This window comes from Chanos chanos, chromosome 1 (genome assembly GCF_902362185.1).
Source record: "Chanos chanos chromosome 1, fChaCha1.1, whole genome shotgun sequence".
Classification (NCBI taxonomy): Eukaryota; Metazoa; Chordata; class Actinopteri; order Gonorynchiformes; family Chanidae; genus Chanos; species Chanos chanos.
In genome coordinates, this window is record NC_044495.1 from 3686644 (window position 1) to 3711513 (window position 24870).

A 24870-nucleotide genomic window follows, 5' to 3' on the forward strand; every position below is an offset into this window, starting at 1 on the left:
CGATGTGTTTTTCGACTTGTTCAGTCCAGAAAATCAACCGAAAATCCATGTTTATCCATGATCAGAGGCAGTCCCATAACAATTTAGCCACTTCCAGTCGAAGGACAGGAATTAAGACCCTGTTTTGGATGTTCCTGATAACAACATAGAGCCCTTTCGGTGATCGGAACAAACCAGTAATTCTGTTACGAGTTTGTTTCCATATGTAACGTAAGAGTCCAGTTTAACTTCATGTAACTGCATAGAACTCATCCTTTGATCACATAGAGTTTAGAAATCGTTATAGACACTATATGTTCCACCAATTTTCTTTTTTCTATCTTTTTTTTTTTTTTTAAACCGTTGTATTATTACCTTGATGCACTCCATTGGCTATGAAAGCTGAGATTCAAGATTCTAACCAATCAAATCCTTAGCTAGACAAAAAAAAAAACTGTGAAGAGGAGACTATGGACTGACAGGTTTAACTTATGCCTTAACTACTCATACTGTCTCCATTTAAGAAGAATGCTAATGTCAACATGGTAAAACTGTTCGTTCCCTAAACTGATGTGAACGCTACCAGTGCTAACGGTTCACCGATATTGGACAGCATGGAACGTATTGATATGGCTCTCAATACGTTGTAGGCCTGTTGTCGTGGCGTAACCTCAACTGTTCAGGTTTCTGACTTTGTCTATCTCCTTCAGGATTTTAAACCCGCAAATCTATCACAAATCTTCGTAATCCAGAGCTCAGAAAAAGATTAATTTCTTTTAACCTTCCCAGGTTATTACATACCTTACGGTGGAAGGATTAATGCTAACCTGTCGTCTTTGCACGAGCGCGTTCACTCTATGATCCTGTTTTACCGCTGAACACGGGCGCTGGAATCAGAGGCCGGGCTGTACAAACAGTCCGGCGGGTTCTTACAGAGCTAACTAAAACAGAGACATCCCAGCGAAAGGAAAGGCAACTAACTTAACATTGAATATGTCACACGAACAAACTCTGAATACCGCCAATTACGTGTGTACGATTCTGCGAAAGAGGATGCTTGAGTTAGGTTTCCTCTTTGTAAAATTATGCTTACACAAAAAGCCAGGGGCTGATTAATGGTTTAAAGAAAACTTTTTGGAACTAGTTTCACAAAGCGTAGAAACCGATCCGTCACAACACTAACACAAACATGCGCAATTCCTTGTTTATGGCGGTGCCCGTTGTGACGTACGGCGTGTGCGCAGTCCGTTGTCCGTTTTCCACTGTGTGTAACCTTCGTTTGAAGGAGTAATGTGTGAGGGTTGAGATCGCTCTGTCTCGTAATCCACAAGACAAGAGGTGACAAGCCCGACAGCTGCAGTCGGCCGGCTCGCGCCCACTTTAAGCTTCTCCGCGCTCTCAGCCTATTGTTCCAGCCACGGCAAAGGAATTTCATTTATCATGAAATAGACACCACTCCTCGAACTCTTCTAATCGGAGCTTCACTATAAATAACTAGCCTCTTCCTACCGAATAATGCCACACAATATCAAACAAGGAGGGAGAGAGAGAGAGAGAGAGAGAGAGAGAGAAAGGTCAGTGAGGGCATTTTAAAATACCTTAAATGTCTCAGTTGTATCATGAGTTACTGTCTGTTACCTCGTTAAAGATCCTGTTGCTTTGACTGAGGCCACATCCCTGCAGATATAACATCGTTCTGTCCTATTTTTCGATTGTTTGCGGGTGAACTTCTAATAATCAGATGAACAGAGAGATTGTAAAACAATAGTTTAATGAAGGGGGTGAATCTGGAAGCCTTTGATGGGAGAATGTCGTGCAGGACAAACAAAGAAAAAAAAAAAAAAGATCTTTAAGGATGACTCATGTGGCACAAATGTTGTGTTTGAGAGGCTGAACTCGCCGCACGCTGGAATCCCAGGCTGGAGTTCCTCGGAGCTGCCTGCCAAGATAGTCTGAATGGACAATGCGGACCAGGCCAGGTACGGACAGCTGCTGGCCTGCTATAAAGGAAACGGCAAAGACAAGCGTGGAAGAACTTACAGCAGTGAACATTCAGCCCGCCTGCACCAGTTGCTGCCTATGCCATGTCAACTGGGTCCAATTTAGCACAGCTATTGAGGGAGAAGGACAATGCACAAGAGGTTCTCTTTATCTCTTTCTCTCTCTCCCTCTCCTACCCCCCCCCCTCCTCCCCTTCCTTCTTGGGATGCCATGAAGATGTTGCTTTACAGATACACACACACACACACACACCATAAATAAAATAATGACAAGTTGTTCCCTTGAAAGTACGCAGAGGTCATCAGAGCGTTTGTGTCCTTGTGTAGATCTGAACAACACGGGGGGGAGGGGGGGGGGACCAACAGAGTCTAACCGCCATGTCTGACATGTCAACATCATACCATTCTCTCGTTGAAGGAAAAAAAAAAAAAAACCGCAATTAAGACGCCCAGAAATCAAAACCGTCTGCGCTTACGTACAGCCCTCAACCCCAAAATATTCTACCCGATACTCAAAATAACTCTTCAAGTTCAGTTTGGAGTGAGTTTGCGGGTAAGACAGACGTACTTTGCAGTTGCAGAATAAGTGGTAGCCAAGGGAGGTAAACACTTCTGAGAAAAACCAGGGAAGAAATGTTGTAGCTGTACATCTTCCTGCCTCTTGCCGTTATTGTATTTGGCACTCAGCAAGAATATAATATAAGAGAAAGAATATTCTAGCTAGAGGCTCTATTAAGACTGCTCTCCACAGTTAGGCCACAATCCAGTACAACAGTGAGGAGGTTAATGGCCATGAAGTGCAGGAGACAAATCAAATGGAGAAGCAAGAGAAAGAGAAAGAGTACATCTCTGTGAAAAAGATGCAAAAGGACTTCACTGTGTGTGTGTGTGTGTGTGTTCAATTTAGTCAGCGAACACACACCAACAACTCATCTGCAGAACCTCAAGAGTTAGAAGGATGTGGACGGGGTGTAATATACTGTATGTGTGTAATATACTGTATGTGTGTATGTGTGTAATATACTGTATGTGTGTAATATACTGTATGTGTGTATGTGTGTAACATACTGTATGTGTGCTGTTAAAGTTTCTGGAAGTTTCAGGGCTCCTACAGTTCAGGCGTGGCATTGAATCCCGTGACTCGTCACGCGTGTCCCTGCTCACTTCTGGCATGCAAGTATTTCCACTAAATGTCCATTACAAGATGTGCATTTGAAAAATGAAAGTTGTCGTTAGAGATGAGCCTGAAGTTTAAAAAAAAAAAAGAAAAAAAAAAAAAGGTTCAGGAACTCGATGGTCCCGGATATCCCTCCTAGATCACACTGGTTCAGAGTTTCAACATAAATTACATTCCCTTCAGAAAGATCACCTCTGGGAGTTTTACACGGATTGAGAAAGATGGGTTTTTTTTTTTTGCAACAGCAATAAGTTAAATGGAATTTAACTTAGAGGGGGGAAAAAATGAAGGAATTTCATAAATGTAATACTCAATAATGAGGAAGCACGAGGCTGGAGACTTAATCCTAAAAGAAGCCTCGCGCTGATCTTTGTCTCCGTGCGCGACGCGGACAATCTCATCCCTTTCATTCAATCAAAAGATAAGCACACAAGAACATGGTCAATTCATCAAATCTGCACCCGTTGCAACCGGGTCAATATTAGGTCCACTTTTGCTGTACAAGGGACTAAAATTTAGTCGATAAGACAGGAGCTTTTACAGAAACAAAACAGAAGGAAAAAAAAAAACCCAAATCCAGTCGTTTTCTGTTTGTTGTGATATTGTGAGACAACGGAGTGAACGAACACAGTCTCTAAGAGATTGTTTGTTTCAAACGCTGATACCTCGAACTGCCATATGAATCATGTCGGAGTAACGTCTGTATTCGGCCGTAAAACCGCATCTGTCTGGCGCACGTAATAGCTCGCATTTAAATGTCCAGATGTCCCCCATTCTGACCATATTAATAAAATAGCTGTGAAAAGTGAAATAAAAACGACGTAGCTCTCATCGGCCAATCATCACCCGAGGCGGGCTCTGTGTCGGCCCATATCCAAAGTTAATCTGAAGTTCCGGTGATCTACAGAATTCTATGCGATTTCCGGGATTATGGAAATTGATGTTGCATTATCATGGTTCATGACTTGGTGTATTTTCCGTTATTTGCCTATGAGAGTAAGAGTTTCAGCACAGGGATGTAGAAGATGAATAACGAATATCAGCAAACACAGCCCAGTCACTGTGCAATAACTTCAGGCATTTCTCTGATTCCTGTGTTTACTGAGACAGAGTGACTGATCGTAAATATAGAATGACTATTACATGTAATGATGTAATAATTTAATGATCTTTTGCGCAAATCGTTATCCGATCGTACGTCATGGGTAAGGAATGAGTCGCAATAAAACAATAAGCATGTTGGTCTGTCTTCTATGAATGTTTTACTCTACTGTGGGACGTAGCTGACTAGTGTTATGTGGACGCCTGCTAGTGCGGTGTTCCACACCTCTTTAATGCGTAAAGAAATTAATTAGTTCCCAAACACTGAACAAGATCATGTAGCTTTTGCTTTAGTTCTGTATCTCATCCAGTCTGTTTGCGCTGGCGCGGACTACGGAGCTGAACCAATGTTTTCATAAAACCATATGTCATCATCCTTCTTATTACGAGCACAGTCGGGCAAAGGTCAAATTCATGAAAGGTCAAAAAGGATGGCAGAATGACTCAAAGCCTTGGCAGAGTATTCCACTCTCAACACTCAACACTCTCAATACTCATAGACCCTCACTTTCAAAACAAAGTGCGCGCACTGAGAATTTGCCTTGATGTTATTATATAAAATATTACCAATTAGAACATTTATTAAGAAAGTATAAACTGGTGTAATATATATATATATATATATATATATATATATATATATATAATGAGTTTATTTAGATACAGTATCACTATTTATAGTCTCAAAGGGCTTTACATGTCTATAACAAAGTCAAATCAAAATTATATTATCCATAAGTTAGAGAAAATAGATAAGTCTTTAGTTTGGTTTTAAAGGTATGGAGAAAGTTTGGTAGGCAAACCACTCCAGAGGAAGGGAGAGCGGTAGGAAAAGGCTCGGTTGCCAGCAGACTTCTTTTTAACTCTTGGAACGACTAATAGTCCAGAATCTTGAGAGCACAGGGTGCAAGGGGGGGTTACAGGGTGTAATTAACAAGTAGTCAGACAGGTAGGAAGGTGCAAGCCCATGTAAAATTTTATATGTTAATAAGAGGACCTTAAAATCTGCCCTTGCATGAATTGGGAGCCAATGAAGAGAAGCCAGGAGTAATGTGATCAAACTTTCTTGTTCTGGTCAGAATTCTAGCAGCAGCATTCTGGACCAGCTGAAGAGTTTTGGTACTGGAAGCAGGCAGGCCAGAGTACAGAACATTGCAGTAATTGAGGCGAGACGTGACGAACGTGTGAACAATGGTCACCTAAACCACAGGAACTCAAAACATCAAATCAACCTTCTCAGTTCTCAGTTTCACTTTAACAACATGTTTCTTTATTTTTATTTTCTTTTTCTTTTTTTTGTGTACATATTCAACACGGCACATGTATTTAGGAATACATTTCTTTTTCACTGAAATTTTATTTTTGGCCAAGGGATTATTAAAAAAAAAAAAAAAAGGGAAATGCAAAATGTTGACCGAATATTTTAGGTCAGTAACTTTAGACGATTCTGTGTGTGGGGTCGAGAAAGTTTAAGGAGAACAAAATGCTGGAAAAACAAGAGAGTGAGGTTGGCGTCCGAGTCCGAATGGGACAGGCTTAGGGCGGAGTTAAGCCCTTCAATGTCTGTCACAGAGAGAGAGATTTAAGGACATGACGGCGCGATCATCCGCACAGATGTTTTCTCAATATCGAGCCTCCTTGAGAACTAAATCTACTTATATTTTTTTTTTCATTCCTTATCATTTTCTTTAATTCAAAATGACAATCTGGACTACCTAATCCATCTTACTTTTATTAAAAAGAAAAAATTATATTCCCATGCGCTCCGTCCTTTCCAATCTCCAAACTGATTTAGCGTTTGGGCAGCGGCTCCAGGGGAATGCCAAGCAGAAGAGCCCTGGAGTTCCAAGAAACACGGGGTCAGTCATTAATCAGCGCAAGGAATAAAACTGATAGCAATATTCACAAATGGAAAGCGCATCTTTACTTTGATGGCATTACCCATCAGGACCGAATCTTCAGATTAGAACGATTGAAAAAATTGAATTAGGCTGCACAAGTAGGTCAAGGGACTGCGGTAAGGTACGGTGTGGAGGGGTGGGGTGGGGTGGGGGCCATTCTAATACAGTCTGAGTGAAAATTTTGTGTATGTACAAAAGCAGCATTATGAAATTGAACAGCGGGAGGACGCGGGTGCAAACTTAGGCACCCCCCCCCGGTCGCCTTGTGAATTTCGCATCACGCTCTTTCCCGCACGTAAACAGCGTGGGGCTTAGGGCATCCGGGAAGGTTTTGATGAGGTAAACTCGTCGTTTTTAGAAAATGAAACTTTTGTATAGAGCCTGCCTGGCCACAACCGCATAATAAAGTATTAGTGAGGAACAATACATTTGTTTTCCATCCCCCTCTCTGGCCCCCAAAAACACTACATCATTAGAGGGGAGGGTATTTACTAACCTACACACTTGCTGTCCATTATTTTAAGATTTACTCTATAGACCTCACAATCTGTTCATTTCAGCTATGTCCATTAAAAAATGTTACTAGCATCTGTTCCAAGGATCTTACTAACACAATGTCAAGTTCCACCTCTGCCATGAGCTACAGCTTTGACGACATTGAAGGACAACCTGGCAAAATGTCAGGCACCCGAAATTAAAGAGGAAATCAAAAGGTTTGATCGGTTTACATCTTTATCTGTTGGCTTGATTGCACTTTTCACCTCAGTACATCCGAGATGAAAGCGTTTTTGGGGGGGGGGGGGGGGTTTGTTTTTGGGTTTTTTTGTTTTGGTTTTTGTTTTGTTTTGTTTTTTGTTTGTTTTTTTTCTCCCTAACAAAATAGCAGTTGGCACTCATTTTGCTCAGATGAATGTTATAGCCATCAGTGTCTGTGATGTTTCAAAAACCACGTCGTTTATGGTATATTGATTTAAGAGTTATCATAAATTGGTGCTTTTATCACAAGAAGAACAATTGTGATGAATTATTCAGCTATGCCAGAGAGAGGGATGTTCTGTAACTTTGCCAAAAGCCTAATTAGTGATTTGCATGTGAATATCTCCCCTACATTTTCAGTCCTTTTATGTAGGATCAGACAGAACATTCTGGAGACCTGAGAGTTCAAATGCACACAAGCGTTGCCACAGCACTTACAGTGTCTTCCTATTTGTGGGCCTTAAAATTGTGATGTTAACTGATTGGGTAACAGATAATCGCCACGTTAACTGATTGGGTAACAGATATCTGTGACTGATGACATGTGAGTCTGAGCTTAGTTCTCTGTTCTTTACCTGAGTGGTGTGGATGTATTTTGAGTTTAACTTTCTCTCATTAAACAAGTATGAAATGCAGGGGTGAATCCTCTACTGCACCCAATCCTGCAGAAATATGCCTGTGATATTCTTTATAACTGACGTAGTTTGACAACAACAATGAATCTGCTAAAATACATTCAGCCAAGATTACACAATGACAGTAGTCATTCGACTTCAAAATGAAGACTGGGTAACAGACTGTACCATAACACATCAAAAGAAAATACATACTGATTTTTTTTTTCCACTTCAAAGTTTGACATTTTGTTCCATCCAAGACACAAAAATAGGCATATATTGTTTCAGCCAGAGAGCCCACTCTCTACCTCAGGACATGAATCATCAAGGTTTTGTTTTTACTTTTAAGGTTTATTGAATCAAGCGTTCAGCAAGGGAAATACAGGATTTCCTGGAGGTTTTTTTGCTTTTTGTTTTTTGTTTTTCACTTAAGCCATTAATTACCAGCAGATGGCAGTGTCGGTATACTTGTCAGGAATTTTTAATCTTTTACCTTCTACTGACGGCAGATGGCGCTAAAGGACCGTCTCCAATACAAGTCCCACATCTCAAATTAACTCGCATAATTACAGTTCATGCGAATGCTGCTAAATGAATGTAGCTGTGAATGAGTCCTCTATAACCAACGTAACACTGTTTGCTGTTTTTTTCTTTTTTTGCTCGTTTGTTTGTTTCATTTTCATATTGTAAAATGTAGAATTTTATGCTACTTCCCACGCGAGGCGATCTGGGCCAAGTAATAGTTCCATGTTATATTACAGACTCATCATTTATCTAAGGTACAAAGCGGAGTGAATTGCCGTGTCACTGAGGTCAGAGAAGTTCTCCCCGCGTCCCCTGAGGGATCGTAAGGAAGGCGCAATGTCATGTCATTCTTAGTGAAAATGGGTTGAGAGCTGATTGTAGCTCCGTTTTTTTGCGCTTAGAGTAACTGGAGCAGAGAAGGTACAAACCAAAGCGGCATGTTTGTTGTTTTAAGCATCCGCCTACTGTTTCAGCCTCCCGGTGTCGGTGAACTGAATAACAAATTGGCAAAAGAGACCAGTAATTAACTTATGTAACCAGTGCCTTTTTCGGGAAGGGTTTTTTTTTTCTCTCTCCCTCTCTCTCTCTCTCTTTTTTTCTTTCTCGGTGACTGCTTTCTGCCCACTCAGGCCACACAGACCCTCATTAAGAATTAACGGCACTTGTGCTGTTATTACTCTTGCATCGTTTTTGATCCCCCCTCCTCCTTTTCCACAGAACTGCTCCAAGACGATAGATGCTTTACTCAAACGTGCTGTGTAGGGTGGTATTAGGATATCTTCACGGCTTAAGAACTGCCACACACACACACACACACACACACACACACAGTATCCTTCAAGAGGAAGGATCAGCCCAGCTGACAGGTTAGTTTGCTGGGTTAACCTGTGTAGGCTACAAACTAATCAGGCTGAGAAACATTTTGCAGGCGGCATACTCTGGTAATCTTACGACAAAAACCCCAATGACCATGGCAGTCTCACAAAGCAATGACCGTTAATGTTTGATTTGGAGAGTTCTGTCCATTGTCCAACACAATGCTCTGAGAGCAGCCGAACAGGAAATGTTTTGGAACGAAGCAGAACACGAGCGAAGCCAAGCCAAGCAAGGAACAGCGAGTCCTGATCTATCCCTCACCGATAACAAAGCCTGGATGACTCACAGTCATTAAAGCCAAAGGCAAGTCAAAGCACACCCGTTTTCAGGGGGTATGTTTGTTTGTTTGTTTGTTTGTTTTTTCCACAGACATTTTATTTGTTGGTTCTTGCGTTCTATGACCATCTGAGAGCAGTTGCTCTTTCTTTCAATTGCGATGACTCATTTCTGGGGCCTTTGAGGTGCATATTTCAACACAGTGCTGCCTTTTATGGCAGCCGACGCCACAAAACATCCAACCTGGTGGTTCCTACAGGCATGGAACACCTTCCTTAAACAACAGTGGGATGAGGAAAAGGAGACGTGAGGGTGTGACCGGGGGTGTGGTTGACAGGAGCCAGTTTACGACTGAAATGGGTGTTATGAGTAAAGGATGTATGGACACAAAAGGATAAAATACACCGCCCGTCCAAAGTCTAGGGACATCTAGGTATTTGTCCATAAGAGTAACCTTCACCTCTTAACACAGTTACAGACTGGTGTGGTTCAATAGCAAGCCGTCTGAATCTTGCTGTTTTTCTTTGCAAAAACTCCAACACTGAAAGAGCAACTGACAAAAGTAGCCGTAGGGATGATGATATAAGTGGTCCACACACACACACACACACACACATGCATATCATAGAAAAGAAATAGAAAAAAATAGAAAAAAATAAAAATCTAGACTAATCTTCACACCAGAGAAGACACCTTGGGTATATTCATGCAACACCCAGCTTTTTGTCAATCAAAGTATTAGTAAACAGCTAGTTTATGTCACCAAAATCTTTGCAGCCATTCTTTTGTCTTAACTGAAAAGTAACAGACAAAATCAAACATTACTGGGAACTTTTTTTAAAAAAAGGAAAGGCGTCCCAAAACGTCTGACAGGCAGTGCATGGGCAGTGCAACTTCTGACGGGTAGACACTGCTACGTCAGCCCGGTCAGGGCAGTACCATTGTACTGAATAAATGCTGAGTTAGTGAATTACGCCGTGTCAGATAATAGAGCGAATGCACATCTAACCAGGGCTGGAAACTGACTTCAGAGAAAGAACTGAGGCCCGATTCCAACAGTGTATAAACTCGGGAATCAGTTCGACCAGTCATACACTGTGTGTGGTCGGATCAGGAGAACCATAGAAATTCTTCTCTTCAATCCTTTCACAATTCTATTAATGGGACGCGCCATGACAGGGTCCATAAGTGACATTCAATTACGTATTTTGTTCTTGCTTAAGCATTCGTTTAACTTTTTTTTTTTTTTTACAGTCATTTCTTTAAGAATGACTATGAGATGACTCCCACGCGACTGAGCGCGTCTAGAGGTGCCTGTAAACAAACAGCAGTGACGACGGAACCTGGCGCCGAACAACTTGACTGCGTGCACCAATCACTCTTATCAGCTTCGCAACGGTGTGTGAAGGTGTCAACTCAAAAAGGAGAAAGAAAAAAGAAACCCACGCAAGTGATGCTGAATGGACGGGCTTTAAGACTGCTCGGAATCCTGTAGTGATGTCGTATTAAGGCGGCTGCTGTCTACTTTCCATGTGCTGGTGAACCGGAGTGGCGTCACCTTACTTGCTGCAGTCGCCAGGACAATTCTGTTGCTTTGCTCTGTAATCAGTAGGCCACGGAGAGTCGGAACGGTCCGAATCTCAAATATCTGTGGTCTTAATCATTGCCAGTTTTCTTTCGAGCACTGAAAAGTGTGTCCACACACTCCGGGGACGTGCTTGTAAAATGAAATCTGAAGGAATTGACGGTGCCGAGAGATTCCTTAGCCCAGGCAAAGGGCGAGGACTTAGAGCCACGAAACATTTTAAAGTTGGAGACCTCGTGTTCACGTGTCCGGCATATGCCTACGTTTTGACAGTAAACGAGAGAGGCGGCCACTGCGAATTTTGCTTTACAAGGTATGTTTCTGTTTTGTTTTTGACGAGTGCAGTTTCGATAATGCTCCGTCCTTTGTCAAAGGTCTACCCCTGAGAACACGTACACGCTTGGACACCTATTACAGAAGATGAACCAAGCTCTGTTGCTATTACTGTCAATGAGCTTTATGCATTGTTAGTGGTCCGTTTTGAATGACTGCCAGACAAGTTTCGGCAGCAGTTGAACAAACCGCGGATTAACCGAACTGCTATTGCTAGTCGGCTAGCTAATCCCGTTATGTGTTTTGGTCAACCTCTCTGAACCCGAGGGCCGACGGCCATTTACCTAGATAACTGTGTCCGCAGTTGTTGGATATCTCCACTGAAAGATGGCTAATTTACTTACAGTTGCAGTGTTGACGGGTCATGAAGAGTACGGTGTACAAACTGGTGATCCAGTTAAAGTGGTCAAGAATGTTCAAATTGCCTGCCATGTCGTGGACCACACGTCCTTTCATTGACAGGTTTTTGACAGGTTTGAGCGGAGAACGGATGGAATATTATCCAATGAAATCCATCGCCTGCAATAGCAACAAGTACTACGACTGTTCTGTACTTTAACTAATGAAACGCGACCCTTCCAACTTCTTGCACTTATTCAAATGTTTTTGAACAGCCAGCTTTTGATAACCTACTCAAAACGTTTTACAAATTCTCAGATCCGTTACCGTCACAATGATGTGTATAACTGGGGGGGTGGGGGGGGGTCATCGAAATTTAATTCTTTATCAGTTCCGTCACCTGAACCCAGGTAGCTTATAAGAGAATTTTTTTGTCCTCGTGTTATTCTTAACGACAAACATGAACGAATTGAAAATGATGTAGTGCACATCACTCTCCTGAGTTTATGTTCGTCATAGTGGCTGAAAACGATGTTTTGTTTTGTTCTTTAAGCTATACGATCCTAATTGTCCTCGTTTGCTTTTTCAGGAGAGAAGGACTGTCCAAATGTGGAAGGTGCAAACAGGCCTATTACTGCAATGTGGAATGTCAGGTAAGAGAAGCCGACTGTGTTTGTGTTTAGTAGAGTGTGTGTTTTGTTAGCATGTTTTTTATGCCAATTCCATGACTCATAACATTTTTTCAAGAGCCTAAAGGTTGTTTGATCTGTCATCATCATTCAAGATATATTTTTTAACATTTCTGTTGGATTTTATTGGCTTAACTGTTTCAGTGTGCTTTGTAATGTCGATAGTCGGTGTCGTGTGTAGACCCCAGTTTGACACATATGTAATAGATTCTCGCAAGTCAGTGCCAAGCACAAACTCAAATCCAAACACAGATGAATAATCCATAAGATACTGTGCTTTCACCAGGTCTTCCTATTCTCTGTTCACTTGTTTGCGTGTTGAATTATTTAGTCGTTTATTCTCGCACTTGTGGGATTATGTTCCTAGCAGGACTGTGTACGATCTCCCCCCCCCTCCCCCCCCCCCCCCAGAAGCCACTGAACTGCATTTTTAGTGTTCACCAGGCAAGCTGTGTGGAGAGAACCCAGAGTGGAAACGCGTTCTCTCTCCCTCTGGTTCTGTCTCATCAGTACCATTATGAATACATTCAGGGAATGGCTTAAAAGCTATTGACGCGTGTTGTCTCGGTGCTATTCCGTTGTGCGTTTTGAATGAGAACGTGAAGTTGCGGAAAAAAGATTTGATAAGATTGTATCGGACTTGATGAAGTACATCACGGAATGCCGGATTCAGCTTGAACAGTTATTCATGTTAATCACATCGTATCATAGGCTTTGTTATCTGACCGCTGCTTCAGACTATATTAGGCAGAAATAGAGAACATATTTGTGAAACCAGCATATGCTTTGTGTGTGTGTGTGTGTGTGTGTGTGTGTGTGTGTATGTGTGTGTGTGTGTCTTTGTAAGACATTTTGGGCACCCCTCAGCTCCCAAATTGAGCTGGAAGGCTTCCCGTCCTCGCTGTTGCTATGACGATCCATCTCCCCGCATTAAGGATCAATTTCTGTTTGCTTGCCAAAAAGCAGGATTTGGTAGAGTCCTCTGTTCCGTGGCGGCCCCAGCTGCTGTGGCCTGAGATTAGTCCAGGGTCCTGTCTCTCAGGAGCTCTCGATTTTACTTCAAGGCCTGTTTCATTTCAAAGCATGAGTCATCGAAAACTGAGACAGATGAACATGTACACACTGTGTTATCAAAGCATGAATCACCCCCCCCCCCCCCCCCCCCCCCCCCAAAAAAAAAGAGGCCAAGTGAATTTGTGTCCAGTGTTTGTGACCATCCTGTGTGTGCTGAGTGCTTGGCTCTCCGGTACTCGCCAAGATGGGAATGAAATTGCTCTAAATGTTGTATTGTGTGCGTGTGTGTGTGTACACATTGTTTTTGTGATGTAGTGTGGATTAGATGATGACAAACATCTGACAAGTGGTGGTTTTATAGAGACATTTGCTGGCTTCCACAACTTTAAATCCTTTTTTTTCCTAGAAGCTCTTATTGGTAAAAGGAAAAGCGTCAAAACCTGTCTTTGGCAAGAGTCAGGTGTAGCGTTGGGTTGTTGTTGTTTTTAGTTACAGTAAACTGGGAGTCAACAGGAATTCCCCTGGTAAGAAATGAATGCAAATGTGTGTGTGTGTGTGTTTGTTTGTACATAAAATGTCTTTTTTTTTTTTTTCCTCCAGAAAGGAGACTGGCCCATGCATAAGCTCGAGTGTTCAGCGATGTGCTCCTATGGAGAAAACTGGAGCCCCTCAGAAACAGTCCGGCTTGTCGCACGAATCATTCTCAAACAGGTGAGGGCTGTGTGTCTGTGTCTGTGTCTGTGTGTGTCTGTGCGTGTGTGCGTGCGCGCGTGTGTGTCTGTGTGTGCCTGTGTGTGTGTGTGTCTGTCTGTGTGTGTGTGTGTGTGTGTGTGTGTGCGTGCGCGTGTCTGTGTCTGTGTGTGTCTGTGTGTCTGTGTGTGTGTGTGTCTGTCTGTGTCTGTGTCTGTCTGTGTCTGTGTGTGTGTGTCTGTGTCTGTGTGTGTGTGTGCGCCTGTGTGTCTGTGTGTGCCTGTGTGTGTGTGTGTGCCTCTGTGTGTGTGTGTGTCTGTGTGTGTGTGTGTGCGTGCACGTGTGTGTGTGTGTGTGTGTGTGTGTGTGTGTGTGTGTGTGCGTGCACGTGTGTGTGTGTGTGTGCGTGCACGTGTCTGTGTGTGTGTGTGTGTGTGTGAGTGTGCGTGCGTGCACGTGCGTGTGTGTGTGTGTGTGTCTGTGTGTCTGTATGTGTGTGTGTGTGTGTGTGTGTCTGTGTGTGTGCCCGTGGTGCACGTGCACACCCACAGTTGTTTCTATGGGAATGACTGGAGCATCAGAATTAGGGATGTGTGCTGGTTGACATTTCTCATGGCTGATTAGTCTTTGGCTGGTATGAACGACTAATCGCTTCGTGGGGGGTGTGTGCCTGTGGCCATGTAAGATGAATGGACCAGAAAAAGGATGAAATCAGTCCAGTGACGGTTGATTGATTTTTTTCTGTTTTTTGCGTGGAAGATTTTATTTTTGCGCAGATATTTTCGTGAGATGCGTGTAACATGTTTCCTCCGGTTAGATTTTTCTGATCCAGATCATGTCGCCCTTACAGAAACAATTTCAGTTCATTTGTTTCGGTCTGTTTCAGTTCATTTAAAAAAAAAAAAAAAAGTCATGCACTCTCCCAAATAACTGACCAATGGATTATTCTGACCAGTAGGAATAAATCTCTCAAAAACGTGTACCTGTCGCTGCTTTGATGGTACTATACTCAGCACGCACACCAGGGAGCATTATGTGCATTCGTCATATAGCTCTGTGCATGCCTCACACGGTGAAATTCTTCTCCTGTTGGTGTTTTCAGAGTGCTGAAACGAAGAGTAATCTTTTAATCTGTATTCTACATTATAATCCCAAGAAAAACGTTAAGGTCTCCTTTTAGCATGTTGGTTGGAGAATGAATGAAGGAAAAGACAGACGCAGAGAGAGAGAGAGAGAGAGAGAGAGAGAGAGAGAGAGAGAGAGAGGTAGAGAGAGAGAGAGAGAGAGAGAGAGAGAGAGAGAGAAAACCTCACAGCAAAGCCAAAATCAGTGGAGTCTTACGCCTCCAGTGCTGTGATGATTGGCTTAAGGTTCCAACAATATCCTTTCCTCTGGCTGATTCGCTCTTCAGGTTTGATATGCTGTATTTAGCACATTAACGTGCCCTTGGGCCAGGCTTTGCAAATAAAAAAAAAACAAAAAAAAAACTCCTTTAGATTTGGGCTCTGAGTGATTACAGAGAGGTGACACACTCAGCGGTTCTGTAGCTCTGACAATCGTGTGGGTAAGGCATGCAGAGGTACTCTTCTATCCTCTCAGCAACAGGTGGAGTATAATCACTGTTATAATGCGTACTCAGAGCCATTCACCTCTGCTGAGTCAGTCTCCAGTTTGGGGGGGGGGGGGTGGTTGTCGTCATAGAGAGATGAATATGGATGGAGCATTACTTGAATGTTTGGCCCGCCAGTGATCCGTGGTTTTATCTCCCATAGCTGCCCTTACTGATGTTTGTTGGTTAGTATCTGGATGTTGGGGTTACGTGAGGCGTGCTCTATGAGCTCTGTTTAAAGTCACACAAGGACCAGTGGAAGCTGATATAGGAAATGGTTATAATTTCAGTCTGAAAAAAAAGGAGAGGTATTGAAAGAGAAGTGAAAGACGAGAGGTAGAACGTCTGCGTGACGGCTCAGTTACTTTAGAGGCAGAAACGTTTCAGCCAGGAGGAGAATGAGATGAAAAGGGCTGAATTCGTTTTACTCAGACCATGACAAAAAAAAAAAAAAAAACAGCCTAGCTTTTCCAGGCTGTTTCACTCATTTGTGGGCTGACTTCAGGCCTGTTGTTCTGTATCCACCACTGTCCTCAGAAATCACGTGTTTGTCATAGTTCCTCGAAGCGACGTGTTTAATCATGATGGGTTTTTAAGCCGAACAAGCGCTGCCCCTGTTCAGCACACCTGTGGGTTTAAACAGGTGTTAAACTCTCGACAGGAGTTGGTGCAGACGACAGAGACAGGTGGGAACGGTTTTCTTTTTTTTTTTTTTTGTGTCAGCTGTAGTGTGTCACACAGACACAGCAGGTTCCCTGCCATTCAGAAACTGAGAGAGAAAAAACAAGACTAGATTTAAGTGTCGCCTCGTGAAATGAGATCGTAGGAAGCTCATGGCGGATGACGCTGAAAATGGCAAGCTCGCTAAACACCTTCTGGTTCTTGCCAAGATGTTAGTTTACATACGGCACTGACGTCTGTTGCATGGTCGAAGCTGTACACTGAGATGTCAGTTTACATACGGCAGTGTCATCTGTTGTGTGGTCGAAGCTGTCTGCTGAGATGTTAGTTTACATACGGCACTGTGGTCTGTTGCATGGTCGAAGCTGTACACTGAGATGTCAGTTTACATACGGCAGTGTCATCTGTTGCATGGTTGAAGCTGTCTGCTGAGATGTTAGTTTACATACGGCACTGTGGTCTGTTGCATGGTCGAAGCTGTACGCTGAGATGTTAGTTTACATACAGCGCTGTCGTCTGTTGCATGGTCGAAGCTGTCTGATGGGCGGTTTACCAGCTCCTACTCTGATGAGTAATTGCATGCTTATTTTTTTTTGTTGTTGTTTTTTTTTTTAGACAAATAATGGGTTTGTTTGTCCCTGTTCCTCTTGGTCGTGTTCATGACTGTTTTGTGTTTGTGGTAATTTCCAACCTGTGATTTTTTTTGTTTGTTTTGACAGAAACTGCAGACGGAGAGGACGCCGTCAGAGAGAGTGTTAGCTTTGAGAGAGTTCGAATCGCGTAAGTATGTCTACACTCGCAGTCTCTCGCAGTACAGAGAGAACTGTCTCACTTTTCATCTTATTTGAATAAACGAACATAAAAACCCAGTCAGAAAAATAATCTTCAGTCATCTAATTTTCAAACGCCGAGGCGGCAATCGCTTTGTTTATAGCATGAATGACATAACACTGAATATTAGCCTACTGAAGACCTCCAGAGTCTTTGACTCTGACTCCAGTACAAGGTCTTTCTTCGGTCTTTGACTTTCACTCCAGTAGAAGACAACTTTCGAGTTACCGACTCTGACTCCAGTAGAAGATACTGCAACTCCCCAGTCTTTGATTCCAGTAGAACATAACTCCCCAGTCTTGAATCGAACTCTTAAACACGGCAGAACCATCTGACTTCGAGGGCTGATGGAGCAGGAGGTGACTGTGATCTCCCTCCTGTGTGTTCTCACCTCGCAGAACAATGTCAGAGACTCTTGCCTGGTTTAAACCACAAATGGCATTTCATTGTTCCGCGAGGAACCGTTAGAAACGGACTCTGCCGAGCAGAGATCTGAGAGGGAATTCAGACTTCTGTTAGTGTCAGCGTAATGAGCTACATCTGCTACATCCAGAGCTGATTTAACAGGCCGTGATTCACCCAGACCTGACAATATCTGTCCACTTTGTGGTGCTCAGCAGTGAAGTGAACTTTGCTCTTCAGTGAGAGTTAGAGGGCTATGAGTGATGGGTTATGCCAGTCACTCAAAAAACACGTGGCAGAGACAGACAGAGATGCTGTCGCTGTCTTGTGAAATCTGACGTGTATTACCTGTGTGGGTTTTAACTATGTTGCTCTGTGTTTTGTTTTGTTTGTTTGTTTGTTTGGTTTTTTTAATGTGGCTCAGATCTGGACAAACTGGACAACGAGAAAAACGAGATGAACCAGTCGGACATCGCCGCCCTTCATCATTTCTACTCCAGACACTTGGACTTCCCAGACAACGCAGCCCTCACGGAGCTTTTTGCCCAGGTGAGGACACGGCTTCAGTCCGGCGAGAAAAGCTCCCAGATGGTCCCAAAAAAGACCCCATAATCCAAAGTTCTTAAAGACCGATTCTGGGAAGACCAAAGTTTGGTGTCTCTCCACACTTTTAATTGGAGGCTGATGTTTACCTGGGAAACCGTGCATCCTTCGGCCAATCAGGCCAGTGGAACGTAGACGTGAACATGCGCAAGATTTTGGCCCTCTGGGGTGAGATTTCGATAGCCCTGTATCATCCCTTTTCCCCAACAGCAGGTTGTACAGTAGGGTAAGCATGGGAGGGAGTATGCACTGTGTTCAGAAGCAGCATTAAGTAAACCAGCATGAACTCATTGCCATGCCGCTGTTCCTGGTCCTAGACTTTAAGCACTTGCTAGACGGAGCAATGGGGTAGGTCCAGCACGGAGCTATATGGAACAGCCATCGTTTCTACAGTTATCAGTGGTATCTGATTCAAAGACAGCACAACGGAAACTGCCACAAGCCACTTTTAGTGCTGAGAACCAAAAGCAAAAATCATTTATTTGTAAGGCACCTAATTTAGGATGCATTCTGATCAGGCTCCGTGAGGTCGTCCTTTGAGAAAAGGCGCTGGTGTTGCGTTTTAAATTTGACTCGACTCCCGACACGGCGTTGACGCTCCGTCGCTTTGGCTCGGTGTCAGAGCCAGAACTTAATTAAAGGCTAATTCTGTGACTCATCCCAAAATGATGTCACGCCCCACGGGGACGGTCCTGCGCCAGTGAACTTGTCAGATGATTAAATAACGTGACTGAGCTCCCGTCGTTCACTGGGTCAGAGCGAGGTGGCGGCAGTCTCGTCGCGACGCTCACTTCTCTCTGTGCTGTCTGACGCTTTGGTTTGGGTTACGTTAACGCAGAGCCAAAAGGGCCCCGCTTTGCCTGGTCAGCCGTGTGTCTGCCGCTTGTCACATGGGCCTGATCAAACTGCAGCTGCTCCCACCAACACCTACAGGAGTCTCATTCAGCCCCCTACTGACCCCCCACCTCCCCCCCAGTCTGAGCCCCTGTCTGCCTTATAAGGTTCTCTCACTATAGCGTTCCGCAAAGGTCACGACCCCTTCCTCTCTCTCTCTGTTTTCACTCCTCTTTGGCCTCCTGCCAGCCTCTTCATTTGCTTCACACACACACACACACTCACACACACTCACTTCACAGCTGCCATGTGGTACTACAGAGTGACTATCAAAGTGACTATAAAGGGCTGTTTTACTATACACATAAGGTCATTTGGATCGCAGTCCATCTCACCATGTCTTACGTATAATTATGTTATAAATGTACTTGTGGGAATATAGGTAAGTGAAAACAAGAGTCTAAGTTAATTATGTGTTTGATAGCAGAAATTATAGCTATTAGTCTTACGAAACAAGTCTCGACCGGTTTTGCACTTATGGATGCTGCCAGCCTCGTCCATTCTTTATTTAGTCTCACACTAAGTTGCTCCAACTCCCGTAAGCTGTTGACAGACGGCAGTTTTTAACTCATAACTCAGATTTGTGATTGAACCAAATTCCAGGATTTGACTAGGCCACTCCAGGACACTAACTTTATTGTTTCATTTTGTTTTGTTTTGTTTTTATCTTTTTAAGACCTCTAGACTGAGTTTGGCCATTTTGGGTTTGGGGGTCATTGTTCTGTTGGAGGACGAACATTATCCTGCTGCAGTGTTCCTCTTTGACTCCTGTCTTCACATGTTTTCCAGCCCCTGGGGGGGGCGGGTGAGGCATCCCCCACAGACACCACCATGTTTCACCTCTGGGAAAGGTGTTCTCAGGATGCTGTTTGGTGTTCAGCTTCTGCCAAACTTTAGTACTTAACACAGAGGCTCGGAAGGGGCCTTTTGGTCTCATTGGACCATAGAACCTTCCAGAGTCTCCCCACATGCCTTCTGGCAAGCTGGAGCTGAGATTTGACGGGCGTTTTGTTTGTTTGTTTGTTTGTCCTCATTCTGCAATGAAGCTCAGGTTTTAGACGTGCCCTGATGGTTGCTGAACGACACATTGTTTCTCCCACCTCAGCCGTGGAGACATTAATCCAGTAATTCCAGTAATGTGTTGTCATAGGTGTTATTTTATGGCCTCTCTCACATCCTGTGTGTTTCTTAGTAGCACACACGTTTATTTTTTTAAGAATGTCCGATTCTGCACAGGTCCACAGCTGTGTCAATGTTGGACTGTACAGGGCTTTGCAAGGAACATAAACTGTAGTTCAGTCAGTTTGTTTCCAGTTTTGTGAATGCAGTTCGTTTATAAAGAATCTATAACTCTTCTTAATGAACTGATACTTTTGACAGGCACTATTGGTGTGGTCACACACATTCCCTGTGCCTGAGGGATGCTCCTGCCTCTCTGTCGTTGTCCTGTGGAGACATTTGCGTTCATCACTGTGAAGAGACCATGTTTATTATGGTCCTGTGAGAGTCGTCAATGTCACGTGCCCATCCACCTAAACGTAAATGCTGTCTTCTTCCTCTCTCCAGGTCAACTGTAACGGCTTCACCATCGAAGATGAGGAGCTTTCCCATTTGGGTTCCGCTGTATTCCCAGAGTAAGCCTCACAGAGCAGATATAAAGTACAAACTAGTGATCAGTTTGTTTGTTTGTTTGTTCGGCTGATTTGGTTTGACGTCCAGTTCACGTTTAGATGTTTCAAATCATTTACACTGAATTGTTTAAAAATGAATATGTGAGGTTTTTGTGCACGCTCTCACACACTGTCTCTCTGTCTCCATCTCTGTCTGCATCTCTGTCTCTCCTGTCTGTCTTCTCTCTGTCTCTCTCTGTCTCTCTCTCTTTGTCCCTCAGTGTTGCCCTGATGAACCATAGCTGTAGTCCCAACGTGATAGTGACGTATAAGGGAACAGTAGCAGAGGTCAGAGCTGTTCAGGAAATCAACCCAGGAGATGAGGTGAGAGACACGAGGGGAGGTCATGCTCTCCACCTTCTCGGCGAACAGAGCCCGCGTCGGCCTGCGTGGACGCCTTTTTTAAATATCGAATGAGACAGCCCTTAACTCCTGTTCCCTCACATTTATGTCAAGGCAGTGTGCGAGGTCAGGCCTTACTCTGTTCATTTCCCCATGTCTTGCCTCCATAGATATTGTACAAACTGTGCTGTTGACTTTGAAATGTTGGCCCTAATCTGTGGTTAATCATGCTGAAGGTATTAAAAAAAAAAAAAAAAAAAAAGCTGTACCCTTCATATAGACTGAACAAATACCACTGGAAACAAAACTCTTTAACTCTGTGGTCAAAATATGTGACAAATGTGGTTGTTTGTCAGAGAGAACAAGCGAGCAAGGTTTAAATCAGCCATTTTAAAACACCGCAGAATGTAATACGTTTTGGCTAATTTCAAGCTGGCTATCAGCACATAGTTATGTTAAAATGTGATCATTATAAGAATATGCACATCATAACTTAAAGGTCAACCACATTCTTGGTTTGAACATAGATGTTGGCAGAACATTGAACATCTGTAAATCATACAAAATTATTTAACATTTTTTGTCCTGTTTATCTGACTCCATTTCCAATTTTTTCACTGGGAAATAGTGGCTGAGTGAGCAATAGTTGTTCTGGGTGGGGTGTGGCAAAGAATCCACTGCTTTTTTATGCTGTATCTACACATAACATGAACTTTATGGTGTTAACTTTGAACTTTCACCTCTAAAAGATTTTCAACAGCTACATCGACCTACTGTACCCCACAGAGGACAGGAACGAGAGACTGAGAGACTCCTACTTCTTCACCTGTGACTGTACAGAATGCACAACTAAATCAAAGGTTAGACTTTTCCCCTTTCAAATGAGTTCTGGCGCCAGACGCAAAGCCTCAAACAGGACTACGCAGAAAGATCAAAGCACATTCGCCGATATCCTAGGTTGATTCGAGGAATTTGATAGTTTTTGACCAAATCATAAATGTTAACCAGTTGCAGAATTTAGATTGTGTCTTTACGGTTGAGTGTTGGTGAAATGGAAGCTGGGGGCTTGCGTTAAGTGAAGTCACCCACGCTGTCTCTGCCCTCACCGCGTTCAGGACAAAGCCAAGCTGGAGATCCGACGGAAACTGAGCACACCTCCTGAGCCGGAGGAAATCCGAGACATGGTGAGGTACGCCAAGAATGTCATCGAGGAGTTCCGGAGAGCCAAGCACTACAAGAATATCCTTCTTCTCCCTGTTCTTTCCAGTAACGACCGTAAGCGTGGCGTAGACCTGAGGAACAGCTCATTTTTGCTACCAAGGATAAAAGGGCATTGGGACGCATTCAGAGCAGAAAACCTCTGTCTTTAATTACCGTGATCATTTTAGGAAGGTTTTCTCATGATTTATTTTTGTGAATTGTGTCATGTTATGAAGGGAAATTATCACGTTATTTTGTAGCACTAAATTGTGTCTCACAGAAAGTAATTCTTTACAGAGGACATAGATGCGAAAAACCAATGTAAGGTTTTTGACAAACTTGTAAGTCAATAAAACATTAGCTTCAGTTTCATTTTTAGCAAAGTATTTCATTTAAGACTTGAGGGACTTTGATGAGCTGAGCTGAAATGAGAGTAATTATTCTCTGAGACATCCCTGTCCCCTGGAAGTTGTGGTCCCCCTGGGAGTTGTAGTCTTCTGGTAATTGTAGTCCTTAACTGCTCAGTACCTCCCAGTGAGCTGCTGGAGATCTGTGAATTGAGTCTTGAGAAAATGGGCAGCATCTTTGCGGAGACCAACGTCTATATGCTTCATATGATGTACCAGGCAATGGGCGTGTGCCTGTACATGCAGGACTGGGACGGAGCCATGAAATATGGAGAGAAGATTATTCACCCGTACAGGTAATCACCTTAAAATGAAAATCTGCTTCAGCAGTCAGTATTCAGGGAAGTATGATTTAAAAAAAAAAAAAAAAAAAAAACAGCCTTTGAAATGATGTTAGTGAAAACTTTTTAAGACCAAGAAACTCAAAACAGAAGCACCCGAGTCCAAATTTCGCAGTGTGTAATAATTCACTATTTCACTTTCTGTCAAGCAAAGTCACATTTTGAGTTTTGACCTCTAAAATAATTATGAAAGTGCATTCTTCGGCTAATCCTTTGAGGGGATTTTTGTGTTTGTTTTGTTTTGTTTTGGGTTTTTTTTTTATAAATCAGTGTGCATTACCCACGGTACTCTCTGAATGTGGCATCGATGTACCTGAAGCTGGGCAGACTGTACTTAGGGCTTGAGAAGAAGACAGCAGGAGTCAAGGCTTTAAAAAAGGTGAGCTTCTCTCCGTTTCTCATTTTATTTTCCCCCACTCACTCATCCTCCAGTGACGTAATCGTAGCCAGCGACGGATTGAGATGAACTTTGCGAAACAAACAGTTCTCGGTGCTGATTCACAGATTAAAGGGGATCATATCCAGAACATTTTAATTCGCAAGCTGAGGTAACTGTTAAATCATTCGTCTCCCGGTCAATACATGTCTGTCCTACTTCTAGGCAATTGCTATCATGGAAATAGCCCACGGCAAAGATCACCATTACGTCGCCGAAGTGAAGAAAGAGATGGAGGAGCAGAAGTGAGCAGAGATCATTCTGGAAAAGAAAAGAAAAAACACCATCAGAGACTGCATGGCATGATTCTTATACCTCCCTCTCTTTCTCTCTCTCTCTCTGTCTCTCTCTCTCTGTCTCTCTCTATTAATACAATCAAGTGATGTCAATGTCGTCTGTTTGTCTTATTCCAGTATTACTCCTTTTGAATGGAATATGTTTTTAGGATGACTAACAGTCAACACGAGTCTCTTTCATTTTTGGCTGATATATTTATAAGTGTGTGCACCTTGGTTTAAAAAATGCACTGCGCTGCAAGGGCTAATTTTAGAGCATCGGTGGTAAAACTTGAGATTTACGTTTGACAAGATGGATTTTTCTCTGCGCCTCTCATACTATGTAGCACAAGAGAGGAGGAGATGCATAAACACTGTCTTAAAAAAGCAGAATGTTCCAGAATGTAAATTGCATATGTATTTTTCGACCTCCACGAAGAATTGTCTCTGAAATTTTTTGGTCTTGTTTGTGAAAGTCATAAGTGTTGCATGACGATTGTTTTGCGCTGATAACTAGCGTTCACGGACAACGGCGGGACAGCAAACCCGACTTTATTCTGCAGTAGCCTACTTTTTCAGTCCTCATCTGTGGGAGCAATGGTCAGTGCACCGCATAAACAACCAAAACCTTCACACAGCTTTGTTTTGTAAATGTTGTATTCCCGTTTGTTCCGTATAGTATCGTTTGTTTGTTTCGTTTTTGTTTGTTTTGTTTTGTTTTGTTATGATGTGGACAGTGCTGGAATGCTTCAAACTCCAGAATGTTAATTAAAAAATCGCTGTCTGTTACTGTAACAATTACTACAGTAATAAATTCATATTGGCCGACAACGACCTACGTGTGTTTTACACTGACGATCATCTGTGCCCAGCAACATCTCCATGACTCGGAATGTCAGGGAGTAATGTCGGTCATAGAAACGGTAGCGATGCTATATTTCACTGATCATCTGGCAGTCGGATCGTTGCATACTATTTCAGTTAAATATAGTCTGTCTCTCTATCTCACACTAGTAAGTCAGGCTGATAATAAGGGAGTATAAAACCAAACCCATATGGAGATGATTACAGGTTTCAAGTTGAAAATGAATGAATGAAGTAGGCTACTACACAATAGTGTTAATGCTGTCAGTGATAACTGCATGTACCTAAACCGATCGTGAATCAAAGTTTAACTCGCTCCACTAGGCTTTATGAAACCAACTTAAGAAACAATTTTTTGTTGTTTGTCTGTTACAAAACGGCATGGTGTGAAAATCACACAATTCGGCCGACCACCAGAGTTGTTTTTGTCTTGTTTTTCGAAGCTGGGCCGTGTAGC

General features: G+C 43.0%; 1 protein-coding gene across 1 annotated transcript; it reads left to right on the forward strand.

The window, feature by feature from the left end:
• Window positions 1-10795: 10795 nt before the first annotated feature.
• Window positions 10796-24380, forward strand: smyd2a (SET and MYND domain containing 2a). The gene is made up of 12 exons (XM_030776900.1): window positions 10796-11106; window positions 12055-12118; window positions 13769-13879; window positions 16868-16928; window positions 17806-17930; window positions 20445-20512; window positions 20770-20872; window positions 21640-21750; window positions 22006-22129; window positions 22619-22793; window positions 23109-23217; window positions 23440-24380. The coding sequence occupies exons 1-12, from the start codon at window positions 10934-10936 to the stop codon at window positions 23521-23523; spliced, it is 1308 nt and encodes a 435-aa protein (XP_030632760.1). The 5' UTR covers window positions 10796-10933; the 3' UTR covers window positions 23524-24380.
• The last annotated feature ends 490 nt before the right edge of the window (window positions 24381-24870 follow it).